Here is a 20,444-nt window from a genome sequence, read left to right on the forward strand (position 1 = left end):
TGAACCATCTTCTATTGAAATTGTTGCCCTTTTTGACTACAGGTGGCACAGGAGGTGTGTCAGAGTTGTAAATCCCTCTTCTCAGGGAATATGTTGCATGTTGCTAAAGGGATTCAGTAGTTAGAGCAAATGTGGAAGAATAGGTCTCTCCCAGAAAACCAGAAGTGCCGATGTGGGTTGACAGATTGATATCAGGCATGGGAATTATTTCATGTTTGCCATTGCCTGACAACAGGAGGCTCTTGAACGAGTCTCACAACATTTCTCTGCTTCTTTTTCCTTGTCCCTAGGTGCTTGAGATTTTCAAGGAAGAGAAATGCTGTCCTTACGTATTCCAAGGTGTTGCCAAGGGTATCTTACCTCAACAATTCCTATTTTTATTGTTAACAGCAGGCTTCATTTTGTGCCGAGAGGGTCCAGAAGAAGTGCTGGACACTATGTTTGGCCATCTGTAATAACATTCTAGCAGCACCATTTTTCCAAGTTACGCCTAGGATAATGTAACTGCCTGAGTAAAATCTGCTCTGCAGCTTAACAGAGAGACCTTCTGTTTCCAGGACTGCCAGTCCCTCAGTTTTTATACATTTACACAGTGCTCTCAGGGAGAATAAATAATACATAAACATATGCACCAGCTAAGTGAAATTTCCTTCTGATTGTAGTGAGACACTGGTTGATGGCAATTACAGAATATATTTCCTTCACCATTTGCTAATACTGCTGTGTGTTTAAGAGTGTGCCTTTATCTCCTTCGTTGTTGTTGTTGCCACAAGTTGCCATCTTCTTTTTATTTTCTAAACAAATTGCTTTGATCGTTCTTCGTATGTTGGAGAATTGCGGTTTTTGAACCCTCTTGAACATGTGTCTTGCAGTATTACCTCATCTGAATCAGAAATAGTGCTACTGCCTAAGTGCCCTTAAATGCTGTGTCTGCTGTATCTATATTACAGTAATAGAAGCTTTGAAAAGAAACCGATTGACATTAATCCCAAATGAAGTGTTTACTCTCTCTTTAATACCTGGTGGGCAATTCACTACTCTGAATCCATATTAAACAAGAAAAATGTTTAAGAAGCATTATTAGGGCTCAAAATCAGGTACTCAGAAGTCAGAGCTGTACCTTGGTGTGCATATATTATGAAATGGTGTTGAATTGTATGACCAAATACTGTTTTTTAAACTTAGCGAATTCCCAAAATAAACCTTTTTTGGAGGTTGATTTGGAGGAGAAGTATTTGTACAGGAGAAGTATTTAAGACTGCTTCCCGAACCTGTTGTGCGTGTGGGTTAGACAGAGAATGCTGTCCTGAGGAGCAGGGGAACAATCCTCGCTCTTTCCCAAATTCACACAAACCTGTGTTAAAACCTTAAGGCCTGATGCTGAGAAGTACTGATTTCATAGCTCTTAACTCAGTGGGTTTTGTGCTAGAATATGTACTTACCTAGGAGAAACTGGGTCTAGATTTGGCGTATTTAGTGTTAAAAAGAACTTCACTTAATTTTTGGTTCTTGATTTCCCATTTGTGAACTGGAGATAACACAACTTTCTTAGGAATTCAGATGATACAGAAAAATTCACAAAGAATTTCAGATTTGAATTCAGGTGTTAGGCATATTATTTGTTGCTGGCCCCATTTGTAGCTGAACTAAATGCACACTCCACACACGTCCCTGCTCATTTGAGGCAGAATTATGATATGAAGGATGTTTTTAACAAATTTCAGTCTAGGGTCTGGCAATAGGATGTGTCAGGCAGCATTTAGTATTGATTGTTTCTGTCCTCTCTGCCCATAACCCGAGATGTATGTACCTGGTAGTACCCCTTCAGAAGAGGGGGAGAGAGAGAGGAGATGCTGTGCTTCCCTAGCCTGCTACTAAGAGAGTTTTCAGCTTTGGGGGACAGGCTGCTGTATTTATCACCAGCCTCATCTGGCTTGTGTCTCTGTGGTTGTAGTGCCTTTCTGAGGGGTGCTGCGCACTTGGCTGCCAGCTGCAGCCGCTGCGCTGACCGTGTTCTCCTGGCCAGCACCTGCACGCCGAATTTTCGGTTCTCTGCTTTCAGCCATCCCCAGCCTGTTCTGGCTTTGCTCTGTCACTGCGTCTGACCAGCGTTAGGTAGCTCAGTTGCAGTCTACCTTGTCTTCTCTGCAGCTAAATGTTAAAGCAAACTTCTTCAGACTGTTGGGATAAAGCCTGCTGCGTTTTCAGTTTCAATGGCAACACTAGATGTTTCACTCTGGAATTTGGGTTACCAAATCTTCCCTAAACGGTGACTTTTCCTACACATGGTCCACTGTTTGTACCAGAAGAAGCTTTAACAGTAGCATGTGCTCTGGACTGACTGGGGTGTCCAGACAGGACTGATAGAAGAATGAACACTTTCTGTGTCACATTTCAAGACAGAGCACTGCAGTCAGCCTTGGGCTGTGGCATGTCCTCAAGAGCTGGAGATCCAGTGGACCATGAAACCTGTCTTAGAAAGATGAGATGTGGCGTTACATTTTATATAACACACTGCGCTCTGTGATTGGCTTTTTAATGCATTTATAGAAACGTTGAAATACTTGCAGAGAGAATAGTATTGATGTGGTGTTCAGGAGATGTTTATTTGGCTTTTTTTTCTGTTCTTTGCCTAAAGCAACTGGATTTTTGGAAGTCAAATATGAATATAAATGTACTTGGGACTATAGGTCTCCACTATGGGGAGAAAAGAGAGATGGGGCCAGGGAAGGCTAGGCGATAAAATTGAGAGGAGACTCATTTTTCCTTGGGGCAGGAACGCCTTTCCCTCTCAGACGCATCGAATTGGTTTCTCATTGAGATGCTAAGGATGCTTTAATGAAGGCTGAGCAGTCCCTTCAACTCCAGGAGTCACTAAAGATGAACAGCTGCTGAAGTCTAATCTGCATCATCATTAATGCAGTTAACCAACAACTGTTTTAACAATTAGCTCTGTTACTAGCCTGGTTCGTTAAAGTCCTTAAAACTCTCTTTGCTTCAGTTTAATCCCTCAGGTTGCCACTGCTCGGAGGTGAATGTCCTTACATCCTAACATGGAGGTTGTTGTGGTAAATAACGATCCAGGCCTGCTGTAGCCACTCAACCTACTATTTTTGTCTGTAATGATTCAGGAGAGAAGTGCCTTTAGGTGCTGTCGTAAGTAGTCCTCTAAATCCTGAAAATCAATGAGAAATGAAAGGAACTTAATTATAATTTGTACTGACAGCACTGCCTATTACTTAGGGTGCTAAGTATTGCCATTAAATGAGCGTGGATTGTTTGTGGAGGGAGGGGATAGGAATTGCTCTGATTTTCCCCTTCCCTTCCCTTCCCTTCCCTTCCCTTCCCTTCCCTTCCCTTCCCTTCCCTTCCCTTCCCTTCCCTTCCCTTCCCTTCCCTTCCCTTCCCTTCCCTTCCCTTCCCTTCCCTTCCCTTCCCTTCCCTTCCCTTCCCTTCCCTTCCCTTCCCTTCCCTTCCCTCCCCTCCCCTCCCCTCCCCTCCCCTCCCCTCCCCTCCCCTCCCCTCCCCTCCCCTCCCCTCCCCTCCCCTCCCCTCCCCTCCCCTCCCCTCCCCTCCCCTCCCCTCCCCTCAGAAATTTGTCAAACATTTACTTTATGCTGAGGTTTTCCATTCTATGCATCCACCTGAGCTTAAACTGCGTGGGAAAAACTCATCAAAACCGGTTTGGCCATTTTAAAGAATGGGCTGAGAAAGCAGAATAGGAGACAGGAGACATGTATATTCCTTTGCCGGTGCTGTAATGTTCTGAGTGACAGGTTTTGCTGTGAAAAGATATTTCATCTTCTGTCTTGAAGCAGGAAATGGATTTGATGACAGGCCAGGGCTCCTATTAAGCAGAACTGATGGATCAAAGAGCATAGGTCAGAGAGCCGTGGGAGTGGGAAGAGGCTGGTACTGGAAAAAGACACCCAGGGAAAGAAAGTTGGACAGGGAGGTCTGAGAAGTGAGAGACTATGGAGTCCAGGCTGAGCAAGCAGGACCAGGTAGGCCAGGACTTGCTAGCAAGGAGAACAGGACCATCAAAGTGTTGGAGTGGGAAGAAGCCAGGAAATGGGATAGGGACACATGGGAGGAGCTGGCTGGGAAGCCTCGGGCTTGGGGCTAACAGGTAGAGTAGCAGGATCCCATAAAGCACGTTTCTGTTGAGAAGCCAGAGCAGGACCTGAGGTGTTTCCATCTTATCACCACTTGTTGCCAGGAAGAAAGTTGGCAAGACACCCTGCTTCCCCCTGCAGCAGATCCACGCCGCGCTAGCAGGTTGTCGTCTTCTCTGTTACTCCATTCAGCCAAATGGCAGAGGGCTGTGAGGAGCAGAGGGCTTCACATCTGCTGATGAACCTTGCAGGTGTCAGCGCAGCATCACTTGGTGATAGGCACGCATCTGGTTCCCTGTTGGTAGGAACCTAGGAAGCTCTGTCCTTTCCTCAAGATATTCAGTAGTCCCTTTCTAACATCACATGAAGCACTCAGGGTTAGGAAGTGCTGAAATTAATGTTGCTTGCACATCCTATAACATTTTCTCCACCACGGACTTTTTTTCCAAAACAATTGTACTTAGCTCAGCCAGAAAGATGAGCTGTGTGCATATAATGGACTTTTTCTCTGGTTTGCTGCAGAAGAACTAAAAACGTGTAAAAGTCAGCCATTTACTGGAAGAAGATGGCTCCAGTAGCCGCAGGAACATGATCTGATGACCCTTCAGGTCAGCTATGTTTCTGTCTTGTCTTGGACTGGTCATTTCTAGGTAAATTTCTCTAAGGCTGTCATTAACTGTTTTTCCTAATTCATTTGAGATGCCTGATTCTGGACCCTGGAAGATAATGGGTAAAAGCACTGCACGCTTATTGCAGAAACAGAAGTTCCAGAGAAGCGTGTCTTAGGCATTACAAACCAAGTACCGCTCAAATCTGCAGATGCTGCTGAAATTTTGCCATCTGTGCCTTAGATCACCCTCCATGTAATTGTAATAATGCTTCTTCTAAAAGAAGCTTGTAGGAGATTTTGAAAATAATTACCTTAATGTTTTGTGGTTGCAGTCAAGAATAAAGAACTGGATGAGGATGAAGGCTGGAGTAATAAAAATGAGCTGAAAGATTTCAGTGTGAAGTACAGTGTCATGTACCCAGCATCTACTGCAAACGTCTCCTGTGAACATGGAGCTCATCAACTGGAAAGTGCAGAGGAAGAAAGGTCTGGAAGCATTGCAAGATCTTGTGATAATTGAGGCAGCACTTTCACGATCTTAAAAGGTCTCAGTAGTTATCCCAGAAGCACTAACGCCATTGGGCTTTTGGGAGATCTCATCTGGAGAGTTGCATACACTGCAGCTTTTCCTGTGTAGCAGAAAGGTGAGAGCAAACTGCAGAAAGTGTGTAATGAGCCTGAAAACGTGGTCAAATGAATGGGTGGCCACTTTTATAAGGGGAAGAAGAACGTGTGGCTTATTTAGCCTTGCAGAGTGAAGGTGGAGGGGATGAGTAGGACAGCGGTTTGTAAATATACCTGAAGGATTAACAAGACGGAAGCTAGCTGAGGTGAGGTACAGTTTGCAGCGCAACAGCGAATAGATTTGAAATGAATGGGAGTAAATTTAGGTTGAAAATTAAAGAGTTTGTAAGTATCAGAGTAGTGTGAGTCTGGGGCAGTGTCCCAAAAGACAGAGTGGAAGGAAGATGCCTTTGGGCTAGAGTTGAAGTTGGATCCTTCCAGGCACTGGCACAGGCTGCCCAGAGAAGCTGTGGGTGTCCCATCCCTGAAGGGGTTCAAGGCCAGGCTGGATGGGGCTTTGGGCAGCCTGGGCTGGTGGGAGGTGTCCCTGCCCATGGCAGGGGGTTGGAATTGGATGGTCTTCAAGGTCCCTTCCCACCCGAACCATTCTGTGATCCAGCAGAAGACCTTCTTTGTGTCTTTAACATCCCTGGCCAGATTCAATTCCAGTTAAATGTGTACATATGTGACGAGCCAAACTAACACAGTGGGATCAGTGTTAATTCTGATGTCTCCTCTCTTCTGGAAGCTCCTCTTGCACCATTGTGTTTGTGCATACAGTCGAATTAGAGCAGATGTAGCACGCACGTTTGGACACTGTGCTTGTCATGTGTGTGGGTGGTTGACCTTTTCCTCCTCTCGAGTGAAATCAAGTCATTAGGAATTAGCTGCAAATATTCTGGCCCTATGCTTCAGAGCTTGAGCTGCGTTAATCGTAGCACGCCTTGGGGAGCCAGATTACCAGTGTATCAGTCCTTGAGAGTCAGGGAGCAGATGAGGAGATCCCTTCCAGATGGCTGGTTTTTAACATGCTGTCGGAGAAGTCTGCTGTGTGCCTGAGCATGGAACAGCTAGGTGTGTGTGGACAGAAGGGGATGCACGTGCTCTGTGTTGATACTTCCAAGGTGCAGGGAAACTCCGGGTTGTCTGTTTGCCCTGGCTTATGCAGCATATTTGCATGGAAAACTATCGGTTGTGTCCAGGCTGAGGGAAGAAATACATCACTGGAGTGGGAACATGGCCATTCTCAGCCCTTGGATGGGCTCCACTTCATGTTTGTCATATGCAATACACATTTGTGAGGAAAATGTGTCACTGCTGATGTGATGTGCCATGTCATAAAAGCTCTGGTGACATTTTGTGACCTCTTAATGTCTAACAGAAGAGGTTTGCAACATATAAATGCCATCTGCCACGGCAAGCCAACTTCTCGGTTCTCTGATCACATATGTCTCTTCTGAAATGCTGCATCACCTCAAAAAAAATCAGCATATTAATGGAGGAAGCTTGTCATTTCACTCATTCCCAGATTCTTTACATAATTCATCTATTAACTTTATTTTTTTGCTTATGAAGAACCCTGAGGGGTGGAAGTTGCAGCAAATCCACGATAGCTTCAGGAGTTCCGTTTCATTAGAGCTGTATTTATTGTCTGATTTTTTGGTCCTGTGAATCGGAACCGTTCTCCCCATGGTTTTAGTCTTTAGCAAATACGTAACAGTGTTCACAAACAGACATGCAAAAAGCATGAGCTGTCTCAGGAACATACAGCAGGACTTCGGGGTGTGTGGTGAGGGGGTAGGTTGTAAAAAGAGGAGAGGTTTCTTTGTTAGCCTGTGTTTGTTCACTTAGTCCATTATGGGAACCGAGATGTGCTAATTATTTTAAATTGATTCAACTTGTGCCAATTTGTCATGCTGATAGCTTCAGATGTGGGATAAGGAGACCAAACTTTGGCTTCAATTTTTGCCGGGCTGACAGCTTATATAATTGTTCCGTTCTTGAATCAATAGTGGCAATTTTTGCAGGATGAAAAAGTAAACACAGTGTTTTGTGCTTGGATGGGAGAGGAGAGCACTTTATTTACTTACCCTTTATGTCACATACTGCAGTTCTTGGGTGCTTTAGCATTTACAGAGATGTGACAAACTTTGCAAAGTGACTTTTTTGCAGGAAGTTTGTACATGTTACACTCTACATAGACAACACACTTGGATTAATTTACAAGTAACAATGAGCAAAAGCTATTTCAGATGGTGCCAACGTAGAAAATTGCATTTCTACAGACTGTGGTGAGAGGCAACAGATTCTGCCTCCTGTCATAAACAGTGCTTTTATGCGTTTTCCAAGAACTGTGGAAGCATTGTCTAGCCCTCACAGCCACCAGTGAAGAAGTTAGGTCTGTTTTTATCACTCCGTTACAGGCAGAGAAGGAGATACACTCAAAAATGAAGTGACAAGACCAGCAAATCTGTGAAAGCAGCAGAAGGAGATACCAGAAGCCCTGGCTTGCAAGCCTGTCCCGTTACGTCATGCCCAAGTGCCCTGGGCCAACCCCATTCTTTCAGCTGTATTTGTAGCTGGTGTCAGTGATACAGCAGGCTCCCGTGCCGATGCTGACGCTGATTGTTAGACAGAAACGTGCCGTTTCCCTGACACAACCTGTCCTCAGGCTCCCTGTTAGTAAAAAGATACCTTCTTCTTTCTTCGTTAGGGTACTAAGAGATGATACTAGATGTGTGTAGGTGCCACGGGAAGGATAAGTAAAAAAAATATCACACAGGGCCAAGAGAAATCCCGAGGTGTGAGCACAGCATTTGCAGACATGTAGCTGTGTCCAGCATTTGTAAGGACAAGTCATTCCACTGTGCCGCTCCCCTCGCAGCAGACCATATGGTGAGGTCCTACTGCGCGTGTACTTCCCTAAGGTTCCTGCTCACAGATGGAGCGATGAAACCGAAAGGCCTGCTGTGCAGGAGTTCAGTAGGGTGTTTTTTTTGTAACTGCATTGCCATGCAACCGTTTCAGTTGCCTTTGTTTGACCTGTTTTTCTAGCTCCTGATGAGGTCTGTAAAACAGGCTTATTCTCAGTTGCCACTCATACAAGTGTTAGTTTACTATTCTTAATTTCAAGAAATTAATACGGGAGTGAGGAGGGATATGCTTTTGCTACTCCACAGGAATGACTAGTCTGCGTGCTTTGGCCTTACAGCAGAAGGAGAAGCCATCTTTTTGCAGTAATTTCAAGGTGAAAATAGTTAAACCAGCAGTTACTGCAGAGTAGTTGGTGCAATGTAAAACTACACCCTGCTTCATTGTGAAATTGAATTGTTCATGTGGCCTGGGAGATAGCGATGTGAGTACCTGGAGCAGATGATATTTGAACTCTTCGGAGTGTAATGTGAAGCTTTTTATCACAGTGCAGCCGTAGATGACATTTTAAATGTCTAGCAAGAAAGGGTGTGAGATTAGGAAATGTCTCAGTAGTGGTACTGTAACACATCTGGGCAAGAAGCTGTACCCCAATCTGGGTATCACTGGGTGACATCAAAGTGGTTGTTGCTTTCTTGTCTGCTTAAGTAATAACCAGGTACACTGTGTGTGGGAAGAGATTGTCAGAGTGAGAAAAGCTATTTAGCATTGAGCAAAGAAAACAGTGAAGCACCCTTGTTTAAAACGCTGCATAAAGAGCTGGGCTTGTTGCTTTTCTCCTGATGCTTAGCAACTTTTTTCATTTTAGGAACTTTCCGCTGTACTTTCTGTGAGACTGAAGTGGAAGAAGATGAGTCGGCAATGCCCAAAAAGGATGCAAGGACACTCGTGGCGAGATTTAATGAGCAGATCGAGCCCATCTACGCGCTACTTCGTGAGACAGAAGATGTTAACTTAGCCTATGAAATCCTTGAACCAGAACCCACAGAGATTCCTGCCTTGAAGCAGAGGTGGGAATGGGCCTTGGTTTCTCTGACTGCAGTGCTTCCTCATACCATGTTCCTCTGCTCCGTGAGGTTTTTCCAAACCTTCTGCAACCTCCGGCTGCATTAGGGTCTTACTTGTTCTGCACCAAGGGTGCAAATGAGTGACAAATTCCCCAAGGAATGTGTGGTTTATAAGGATATAAAGGGCCACAACCACTTTTTTACTAAACCAGGCAGATTACTATTCTTCTGGTCAGTAATCTGCGTGCAGTTTTCTTTGGTGTGGTACATGAATCACCTGCTGCTTCCTCTGCTAGTATATATTCCAACCCCTTGCCCCAGTATTTAAGAAATGCAAACTGCAGCCATTTTGCAAAGCTCCACAGGTGCATCTAGTCTCCAGAATGTATTTTGACCACCACCTTGCTGCTTCACTCTCATCTTTCTCTCAAACCCTTGTCTTTTGTTTATTCCTTTTGCTTCCACCCAGCTTTTGAAAGTAAGCTAACTGTATTCTACACTTCATGTTTCAAATCCATATATAACAAAACTTCTTTTTCTGATTTTCTTCTACTTGTTACACAACTCTTTTTTGGGGGGAGTCCACGTTATAGTCAGAAAATCTTCAAAATGTTCCTGCCCATGGGAAATGACACTTTCTTTCAGAACATTCCTAGCTGTACAAAAACAGATGATGTTTAAATAATGCAGAAAGATGTGGGGAGCTGTCAGTTTTGTCAGCTATGGTGAAATGTGATGCACTTCTCTCTGTTTTAAAAAAAATAATTAAACACACAAGAAAAAAATCTGTACCACGGGGAGGATGGGAGAAGCATTCCCACAATTCCTTGGGGTGCTTGGCTTTTGTTAATGGGAGAGCAAGCAGGATATTTTTTTTTTTTTTTTTTTACTTTCAGGCTAACCTTGAGAGAGAATGTTCATCATATATAGTAATGCTGGACAGTTTCTAATTAGTATAATAAAAAATTACTTGTCTCTTTCTAGCCAAGAATATAGCTGATTTTGCTCATCATTCTGATAGAAAAACAGAAGCAATATAGGGAGGGGAAGAGATTTTTCCAAGGTCATTCAACATGTCTTTGTTGATATGGGGAGGCTTTGAAGCCTTTATTCCCAAGCTGAATCACTAAATTTTGCTTTAAAAACCCAGTTCTGTAGTTTGTGTAGTAGAACCAGTATAACCCCACCAAAAAGAGGGTCATTTCTCAGTCTTCCCATGGCTACCTTATCTCAGCGCACAGGAAATTAGCACGGCAGAAGCCTGGTGCAGTCCCATGATTAAATAGCAGCACCCACTTAGTTGACTCTTAAATACTTAAAAAACATTGTAAATGATTAATTACTCTGAGCAGGGAATGACAAAATAAATAGGCATTTTTAAATCCTTACTTGAGCATAACTTGCTTCAGCACATACAATGATTTAATTATTTATTAACTCTTATTAATTCAAAGCAGCTAATTGCATGGAAATGCTGCTGTGAGATTTTTTTTAAAAAGTGCCAAACCCTGGGTTATTTATTCTCTCCATTTTATGGAGCGTTGAATTTCTGAAATTATTGACGAAACTGGCATTTGATGCTCCTGAAACAAACAGAAAAGGTCACAAAGTGCCTTCATCTTCTTTTTTTCAGAGACACAGGCAACTCGTCTTTCCAGGAGAGTGGTAGCTCTAACCAGCTGCACTGACAACGTGTAGTTGGCATTCACCTGACAATGGGAAACTGGTCACATCTTCATTTATACTTTTCTAGGAGGCAGTTAATTTTTGTAACCTTGGCAGAGCATTAGTTAGCACCAGAGGTTTCAAAATATACATGCTTTACCATGGTATCCTAAAACAGATGAATTTTACTATCTCCTCCATTTTCTTATGTCAGAATAACATGATGTTATATAACATAAATCTTTGCAGAATTCATTTTTGTGGTCATGCTGTCAAGGACCATGTGTTGTTTCCTATGAAGCTGAAGCTCTTAAGAGCAGCTAAATGAAAAAGTGCTTTATTTCAAACACAGCACCAAAGGAGTTATCCCCATTTTACAAGACCTTTTATTAATAGCCCGGACAGGATTGAGATGAAGATTTCAAGTTGTTTTCCCATTGCACAGTGTGGTTTCTGTGGGCCATACCTCAGCTATGTCAAGGATTATTTATGTCACCTTTGAAGGCAGCTTAACCACTTAATAAATGATTTCCATCAGGGTAAAACAACAGAGCAAACGTAGCCAGATCTGGGCCCCTGAGCTGCCACTGTCTGCGCAGGGTGGCCATGCGATGCCTAGAACTAGGAGAAGAATGCATCTTGGATCTAAGAGACAGAAATTACTGGAAGAGTGTGCTCCCTCCATCTGTTCTGTGCTGCCTGTATGGCAGCTTGCACGTTTGGCCCTTTGCTGGTGCCTGATCTAGGGTGTTAACCTCATCCTTTGGAACAGGTGTGCTGAATAGCAAGGTCTCCTCTTGCAGTAAGGGATGTTCCGCTGGTCACGCAGTCTTGAGGTCGTCCACTCCTAGCAGTACAGTGAAGATGCAGTTGCACAAACAGCGCAGTAAGTTGAGACATGTTTATAAAGCTCACTGGGGTCAGAGAGGAGATAGAAGCTGTCTAGATTATTCCATGCAAGTGTGACACATTGCAGTAGATGGTTTAAAGTAATTCATATTGTAGGTGTCTCTTACAGCTGTTACCTTCATCTTTGAATTGCTCCTGACGTTATGGAATAAGTGTTTTGCTACTAAATGATACTGCGTAGGAAAAAAGTCCATTTCAAATACACTTATGGGGACCTCTGTGCAAAAGTATTATTAGGCAGCTCCTGGCACTACTGAGTATTTAGCTGTCACGCTGCAGTCATGGAGAGGCAGAGGCTGGGGGAGAGTTGCATTGTGTATCTTGTGAGGAAAGTGGATTACATAAAATTGTCAGGGAAACGCTAGTTACAGATTTCTATTGTGTGGGAAGCAGAGCGATGCTTTTCACAGAACACATGCCTGTCTTGGAAAACTGAAAGGTACCAACACTTGAAATAACGCACTGGGAAAAAGGTCTCTGTGTGGTTCCTTAGGTTGTATAAGCAATACATGGGCACAGGTCTTTCCTTCAGCCCAGAAAATCAAGGCTGCTGGGAAGCTTTCCTGGTGGGGCTAGCTATGGGAGACAACCAGCTAGTGTGTGGACACATGCTAACACAAATATTGTGAAGTATTTTGTGAAGAGATCCCAGCAAACACACTATTAGGAGGTTGTGAGTAGCCCTGAATCCAAACAGAGGCTGAACACACCAGTATTTTGTTTATGGGGAAGAAGGATGATCACCTGCCTCTGTATTTCCCCCTTATGGTTTACACCTAAAAACTGGGCGCACTTAACTCACCAAGCAGTGGTTAAATCCATGCTGAATTTAAAAATTGCATATTGCTCAGGTCTCCAACTGCAACCTTTTTTTCAGCTTCTCCGTTGGAGGAAAGGTTGTTGGGCAGATAGCAGCAATTGAACCGTGCGTGCTCACAACTTCTGTCAGCTCAGCTGATAGCAGCTGGCAGCAGAACAAGGACACTGCTGGAACCCTTCATTGATTTCCTCTGGACAAAAGGAGGGATCCAGGCAGGGCTGTTACCCATGAAAAGCCTTAGCAGCCTCAGCCATTGATGACTGAAACTGTATGGTATCTGATAGGGGTAAAACAAAATGCAATTTTGGAGTAGAGGAACAGTCACCTTTGGCTTTCCCCACCTGGAGAGCAGAGTTTCCATTCTGCTGCTTTTCCTGATCAATACATACATAGCCAGAGAGTGTTTTCAGCTCATTGCCATCAGCATGCAGAAAATATTCCACCTGATGTCCTCTTTCCATCAGATCCAGGCAGATCTGTTTCCTCGCTTCGTCAGTCTCCTCAGTTAGAAGGGAGCCTGGAGGAAAATGTGCTGGCAGCAGCTCCTCTCAGAAAACAAAGGAGTGCTAGACTTTGACTGTCCTACCCTATGCATCGGTTATCACCTTTCTCTCTCTGGCTTTCCTGCTGTGAAGACAGCTCTGTCTTCTCTCTTCCCGCTCCCCATCACCACACAGCCCTTTGCCCAGCCCCAGTCCTCTGTTTTGAAGGTATCCTCTCAGCTTCCTCCTCTGCTTTGAAGGTGTCCTCTCAGCTTTCTCCTCTGCCTGGATCTCCCACTCCTCCCAAGGCTGTGTCTGAGGATAGTACAGATCTCCTGTGTAATGCAGGAGTTGTGACTTTCCAAGGGCATTGCCACTCAAAATTCAAGCAAGGGTTTGAACGAACTGTATTTTTCATAGCAAGTTAACTCCTTCATGAGCCCTGAGACTGGTGGTTCACAGATCCGAGCATGCTGGGTCTGTGAGCCAATTATCTGACTTTAAATTTTAGTGCTGGAATTTATACAGTACGGTATTGATGCAGAAAAGCAAAAAAGAGACCAGATACCAAGCCCCAGATGATTGTTTGACTTGGTTTTGCTGCTGTGACTTTTATTTCAGGGTATTCTGTAATGGTGTGATTGTTTTTAGATACGTGTATCAGCAGCCTTATTGTTACCTCTTCTTTTCAGCATCTGTTGTAGAAGTTGCCATGGCCTCATGTAGGGTTTCTCATTAGAGGTGCCAAGGTCCCAAAATCAGCGAGCTGGTGTAGAAATTCCTGGCACCACCATGAAAACGGCAGTTCTTTCTGCAGATCATGGGAGATAATCTAGTGTGTTACAATGCTGGCCAAGAAAGGGCTCGTTCTGAGTGCTGTTTTTCTCTCTTTGACTTTTACTTAGCAAAGAACGTACAGCTGGTACTGGTTCAGGGACAGCTGGTCTTACAGGCGGACACCATCGGGAAGCATGGACTACAAAAGGACCATCGTACGAGGACCTGTATACCCAGAACGTTGTCATCAGCATGGAGGACCAGGAGGACATTAACCGGTCTGCGAGTGAAGGGAAGCCAGCCAGAGAGAGGCCAATTTGGCTCCGGGAGAGCACGGTGCAGGGTGCTTATGACCCTGATGAAATCAAAGACGGTAAGGAAATTCACAGAGCACAAGTGCTGCTCTGCTTGTGTGGCGCTCTTGGAGTGCTGTGAAAAATAGGTTCCCTCGTGTGTTGCTCCCAGCACTCCAGATTTTGTCTGCTCCCCTCTGCTGTGCAAAGCACCTGTGTGTAGGTAGATGTAAAAAATGCCAATTTATTAGATCCAGGATTGAAATGTAGGTCAGCAAAGCTGAGTTGCCCACAGAATTGTATGTGCTTCTAAAATGTTATTTATCTGTTACCTCTTCCTGTACCCTTAGTAATAGATGTTCTTCTACCTTGAGAGTTTATTGCTTTTCGATGAGGTCTTTCATCTAGAAAGCTGAACCCCAATAGGACGCTGCTGGAAAATAGCATTTATTAACATTTGGTGACTCTGAAGCCTACAAAATCTACCAGCAGTGTTTTTGTGCTCCCAGTATCCTTCTTGCCAGTTATTTTTCAAAATGTTTCATGTGAAAAATATGTCAGAAAGAAAGCTTCTGGAAGCACAGGAGGAATGTCTGCCACAGGTGAGTCCTTACTGCTTTCTATCTGTTTTTAGTTGTCTTTGCCTTTATTTTCATTCATGTCGAGGTCAGGTTGTTGGTTGACCATAGTCAAGATCTTGTAGTGACTAGAAGAAACGTTCTGCATTGCTAAGTTTGCTATTTAAGCATACACACGAAAAATAGGAAATAGAGACCTTTTATCATTGGTATGTTAGGGAATCAATAGATAAAATCTTCCAAGTCACTTGAGAATTATAGAATGACACTGTTGATGCCCTAGGGAGAGAAGATGGCAAAAGGGAATCGTGTAAGCACGAGGCCCTGAAAGCATTCCTCTCCCAGTACCCAGGGAGGAGTGGAGTACTCTAGGTATAGTGAAAATAAAGAAAACAGATGTGAAAGAATAGCCAAAAGATACCTGATTATGTTGCTTGCATGTAGCATCTTCAAAACAAATGGGTCTCAAAACATTTTCCAAATAGATTAAACAAAGTGAGGTGATTGAAGGAACCTCCTCCTGCATTTTGTAGCAGATGTTGATACTCAGGAGCCATGTTGAGTTCTCACCCAGTTTTTCTGCTAGACAGTTCAGTGCACGTCTTCTTTTAAATTGGTTCCTTGAGATGACTTTTGGTGTGTACGCAGCATAAATGTTTCTCAGATACCGCTGAAGGACGTTGAGGGGGAGTATATCTCCTTGGAGCACAAAAGCATCACTGCTTAACCTCCAGCACTGCTGGAGATCGAAGAGGGAGCTTGTGGAAATAGCCTGAAGTTGTTGTTGGAACACATTTCTGTGACTCTTGGATGATATAAAGAGGAAGGAAGAAAACTTGGGACCATTGACAGAAAGCATTCACTGCATGGATCTGCCAGGAACAGTTCTCAAGAGCAGGAGACAGCCCCACTGTTGAGCCACAAAGTTCAGACTTTGTGGAGCTGCCCCGGGCTGCTGTTGCTTCACAGCTCTCCACACGATGAACTGTGATACTGCTTGACAGAGATGGTCTCCAGTAGCCTCCTGTGCTCTGCAGTCACAAACAACGAGCTGAGCACCAGGCTGCCAACACAATGCTTCTGTTCTTCCTTTCTTTCAAGAATTTTGCCAGTGTATTAAAGGTAGTAGTTGCAGCCACCACCTGTTACTACAGCTTCATTTACAATAAAAACATGAGTCCTGTAAAGTTAGGGATGGGTCTTTAGGCCTTAATTGTACCACAAGAAAGACTCCCCTGGCTTCTTGTGCTAAATGCAGAACTTACTTTAGTTTACCTGTTTGTCAGCGTTTCTTCATCTCAAGCATAAACAAGTAGCTAGTGCATTTTTGATCCTGGAGGGAAATGTTTGCATGTCAAATGCCTGGATATGATGCTCAAACGATGAAAGCACAGGGATTGGAAAAGAAGTCAAGTGGTGTTAATGTATGAAGGCAGAAAGCCATCCACCTCAGTTCCAGCAGTTTTTTGTATGCAGCCTGTTTCGGTGCAAGAGAGAAAGTTTTCCATGGGGAATCTGTTGTGCTTTTTAGGCCTTTTTTTTTTTTTGTACTTTTCTTCCTTTTTTTCTTCATACAGCCTGTAGGTTTATTGGTGCTGGGTGGACTCACAGTACTCTCAGCAAAAGTAGGATTGAGAGAAGTTTTCTTCAGAATGGCACTTTTGAACAATAATTTTATCTTTTGAGTCTGTAAGCTGCAGACACCCTGCCTACCTGGACCACAACAAACTCTCTCAGCTATTGTGTAGCCAGGTTTACTGAAACAAGAACAGAGACTTGCATCTGCCAGCTAGGAAAATGCAGTCCCCTTCAAATAAGAGAACAAAGTAGGGAGCCAGAGAGACTGGCCTCGCCGTTGTGGCTGGGCTGTATTTTGGGTTGGAGAGCAGCGGCAGCTGTTTTAACACAGCCCTGCATGCTGTGCTGCATAGCGTGGCTGCAGGCTGTGAGCTTCATCAGCTTTGCAGGAGAGATCCTGCTCGCTCGCACCATGATCCTCTAATGAACTTTTCCCCTTCCTGCCTGATAGCTGCAACCCCGAGCTTACCAGGCTCTGCTGCTCTGAGTGTGGTTTTATAACACACGGTTTCTGCCTGGATCCATCTGCTTCTCCGTCTTAATCCATATAGATGGGGAGCTCAGCAGGGCAGGGCCAGGTTTTGGCTCTCTGTTTGTGGTCCCTGCTGGGAGCTCCCCGTGGTCTTTGTCATCAGTGCGAGTCCTCCAGGCTGTGGTCATACCACCTAGAAGCAGAGACAAAAAGACAACAGGCTGTGCTTGTTCACCTGTGAAACAGCACTTGGTGGGGGGGGGGGGGGGTTGCTGGATCTCTGACAAGCTTCATCAATAGGTGCATAGTTTGGGTATCTGGAAGACCAGATTTAGATCCTAACGACTGCTTGCTGCTCCGTAGTGTGGAGAGTGCTTCAGTCCAACCGAGGGGCACCTGAGTTTGACACCTCTGGGGAGTGTTTTCCAGGTGCCTGTCCCTCATGCACTTGTCTTCTCTTGTGATGAGCTCCTGATGTATTCCCAGCTGGGAGCTGCTGTGACTGGAGCTCCCACCTCCTAGGAAATGTCGGTACTTGCTCTGCCGCTAAGAGAAACACTTCACTCTGTCTTTTAAGGGAGAAGAGGAGCTGGCACAGAGAAGGCTTCTGATTTGGCCAAAGGTGCACGGTGGCAGCAATTATTTCGGATCCAGAGAGCCTTCAGGGCCAGCACCCCAATCACTGTGAGGAAACTCTCATTCCCTTCTGTCTCTTTGCAGGGGGCCGGGATCTGGACACCTTCCAGGAGCGTGAGGAGGGCCGGGCAGCTCTGGATGATAACGAGGAGGTGATGCGTGCCCTGCTCATCCACGAGAAGAAGACACCCTCTGCTTCAACAGTCACCGTTGGAGGTTCTGCTCCTCTCTCTGGTGCCAATGCCAGTGACTCCGAGAGTGAGACGAGCGAGTCGGAGGAGGAATCTCCTCCCCGCCCTCCTGCCACGGCCACCACAGCGTACGGGCTGGAGGATGAGGAGGAGGATGAAGAGTTTGAGGTGGTGGCAGAGGACCCCACGGTCACAGTGGCTGGGCGCCCACACACTTATAGCCAAGTGAGCCAGCGCCCTGAGCTGGTGGCCCAGATGACACCGGAGGAAAAAGAGGTTTACATAGCCATGGGGCGACGCATGTTTGAGGATATGTTTGATTAACTGCTTCCTGACGGGGCTTTTTTTTTTAATGATTTTTTAAAGCCAGAGACTCCCTTGTAAAACAGAAGGCTAAAATGCATCTTTCCTCCCCTGTGCGCAGGGACACTGGGGCTCGGAACTGCTAATCTCAGGCATCTTGCCCACCAGAGAGGGGGAGAAGGAAGGCTGCATGTGCCAAAACAGGTAGGGGAGGACAAGTTTTAGAAGTGAGGATGCTTGCAAGGTAAAAGTTTTAGGGTTCCCTGCACACAGGCACTGGTTTAATCCTCTCCAAGGCCCAGTAGCTGCCTCCCCCCAGTTGTTTTGGGTTTATTTTTGCTGCAGATTCTAGTGAGCTCCATGTCCCTGCCCTCAGAGGACGTAAGTGCTCCGTGGTCTGATCAGAGTGCTCTGCAGAGGAAGGTGTCAGTAATGTTACAGCCCGGTGAGGAGGGGAGTAGTGGTCTGCTGATGGGCTCGGGCAGGGCTTGCGCCTGACCTCCTGCCAGCAGCCACTGGCCACGGAGTGGTTACTGCTAAGCAGCCCCGTGGGCAGCAACCTGTTACTTTCCTTGCTCCCCTTCTCTTCTTAGTCACTCTCAGCACCTCAAGGTCAGGTGGAACTTGAAACACGCAGAGTGAAAGCCTTGGCAAGCACACACAGTCACTTTTTGTCAGTGTAACAAAAGCCCTCCGCGCATCTGAGCTGTCAGAGCGCTCTGACTTACCAGGAGATACCTTCATTCTCCAGTAGTGCTGCCTGTCACTTCTGCCTCGCTCTGTCCAGCCTCCAGTGTTGCAGACGATTCGTGGCGGGCAGGGCTGCAGTCAGGCAGCACCAGAGAAATAGCATAGCTAGCTTTTATTTTCAGTCACACCACGGTTGTATCATTTTAAGGGGAATTATGCAATTTTAAATTCTGCTTTGGCACGCTCTCTTCCCACAGAAAAACATTTACCTGTGCCTGCAGAGCAATATCAGATTTGTAATGTTTTCTCTATCAATTGAAAGTGTTGCTTTTTTAAATTGTTGTGTTTTCCTATCCGGCAGAACAACAAAACAAAATGATAAAGGAATTTTGTGTTTCAGAGGGTAGGGGCAGTATTATGTGCTGCTCGGTTTACATGGGCAGCATAAATTTGCTGTTCATTGAGACTGTAAGTCTGTTTTATACTAACTATGCTTTCTAGGTTCTGCTAACCGTGTAATGCCTCCTCTGTGGTTTTATTTTCAGTTTCTTGATTTTTGAACTCCCTCTTTTTTTAGTGTTTTAAATTTGCTTTTAAGTCATTTTAAGGTGGAATAAATAAATAGAAACTTGTTCCCTTTGTTGTCTTCCAGTTTGTCACGTGTCTAGTCAGAAATGTTGTTTGCCTATCATTTCGATTTACTTGATTCAGGAAAACAGCCAAGTTGAGGCCCTCCTTTGGGGTAAGGACTATTTGAAATCCCACATAATATCTCTGCTCCACATTGTTTCTCCTCACCAGAGCTTACCTGAATGCCTCCTGTTACCTTCCTCTCTTGCAGGAAAGATTCTTCATTAGAGTGGTGCTTTCGTGGGCTCTTTTTGATCAGAATCCATTCCTTTCCACCTTCCTCTGGGGATGTGTACTCTAGTGAAAGAGGTCTCAGACTTTTGTTCCTAGTTAAAATGGTGCTATTGCATAAGATGGACTTCTGGGATCCAGTATCAAGCTTCTAGATGTCAAGCCAGACATAGCTGATAAGTCAGATTCAATGATCAGCAAGCAGAAAAAAAAGTTCTTCACCAATTCTGTCTAGAATTTAATCTGGTTGAATTCAAGGTTAACAACCCTGGAGAAAAACAGGTCAGTTTACAAGGAGCCAAGGATAGAATCTGAGAACTAATCCCAAATGCAGCTCAATTACTCATTCTCGTAACACACCAGCAGTTTTTAGTCTGCAAAATCAAGCTGTAGGTTTATTAGCTTAAGTGAAGAAATCTTGGTCCCTTCCCTTCCCTTCCTTCCCTTCCCTTCCCTTCCCTTCCCTTCCCTTCCCTTCCCTTCCCTTCCCTTCCCTTCCCTTCCCTTCCCTTCCCTTCCCTTCCCTTCCCTTCCCTTCCCTTCCCTTCCCTTCCCTTCCCTTCCCTTCCCTTCCCTTCCCTTCCCTTCCCTTCCCTTCCCTTCCCTTCCCTTCCCTTCCCTTCCCTTCCCTTCCCTTCCCTTCCCTTCCCTTCCCTCCCTTCCCTTCCCTCCCTTCCCTTCCCTTCCCTTCCCTTCCCTTCCCTCCCTTCCCTTCCCTTCCCTTCCCTTCCCTTCCCTTCCCTTCCCTTCCCTTCCCTTCCCTTCCCTTCCCTTCCCTTCCCTTCCCTTCCCTTCCCTTCCCTTCCCTTCCCTTCCCTTCCCTTCCCTTCCCTTCCCTTCCCTGCTCTCCCCTGCCCTTCCCTGCCCTCCCCATCCCCTTCCCTCCCCTTCCTTCCCCTTCCCTTTCCCTCCCCTCCCCTTCCCGGTATTGCACATATATCCAGCATAGGCATCTATGAAGT

General features: G+C 45.1%; 1 protein-coding gene across 1 annotated transcript in view; it reads left to right on the forward strand.

The window, feature by feature from the left end:
- The window catches only part of GTF2E1 (general transcription factor IIE subunit 1), a 55,323-nt gene extending 36,070 nt beyond the window's left edge, over positions 1–19,253 (forward strand). The window contains exons 3-5 of the mRNA XM_040571948.1: positions 9,029–9,230; positions 14,009–14,253; positions 17,522–19,253. Of these exons, the coding sequence (XP_040427882.1) occupies positions 9,029–9,230; positions 14,009–14,253; positions 17,522–17,952 (878 nt within the window). The 3' untranslated portion in view covers positions 17,953–19,253. The remainder of the gene's footprint in view (positions 1–9,028; positions 9,231–14,008; positions 14,254–17,521) is intronic.
- The last annotated feature ends 1,191 nt before the right edge of the window (positions 19,254–20,444 follow it).

Source organism: Cygnus olor, chromosome 1 (genome assembly GCF_009769625.2).
Source record: "Cygnus olor isolate bCygOlo1 chromosome 1, bCygOlo1.pri.v2, whole genome shotgun sequence".
Classification (NCBI taxonomy): Eukaryota; Metazoa; Chordata; class Aves; order Anseriformes; family Anatidae; genus Cygnus; species Cygnus olor.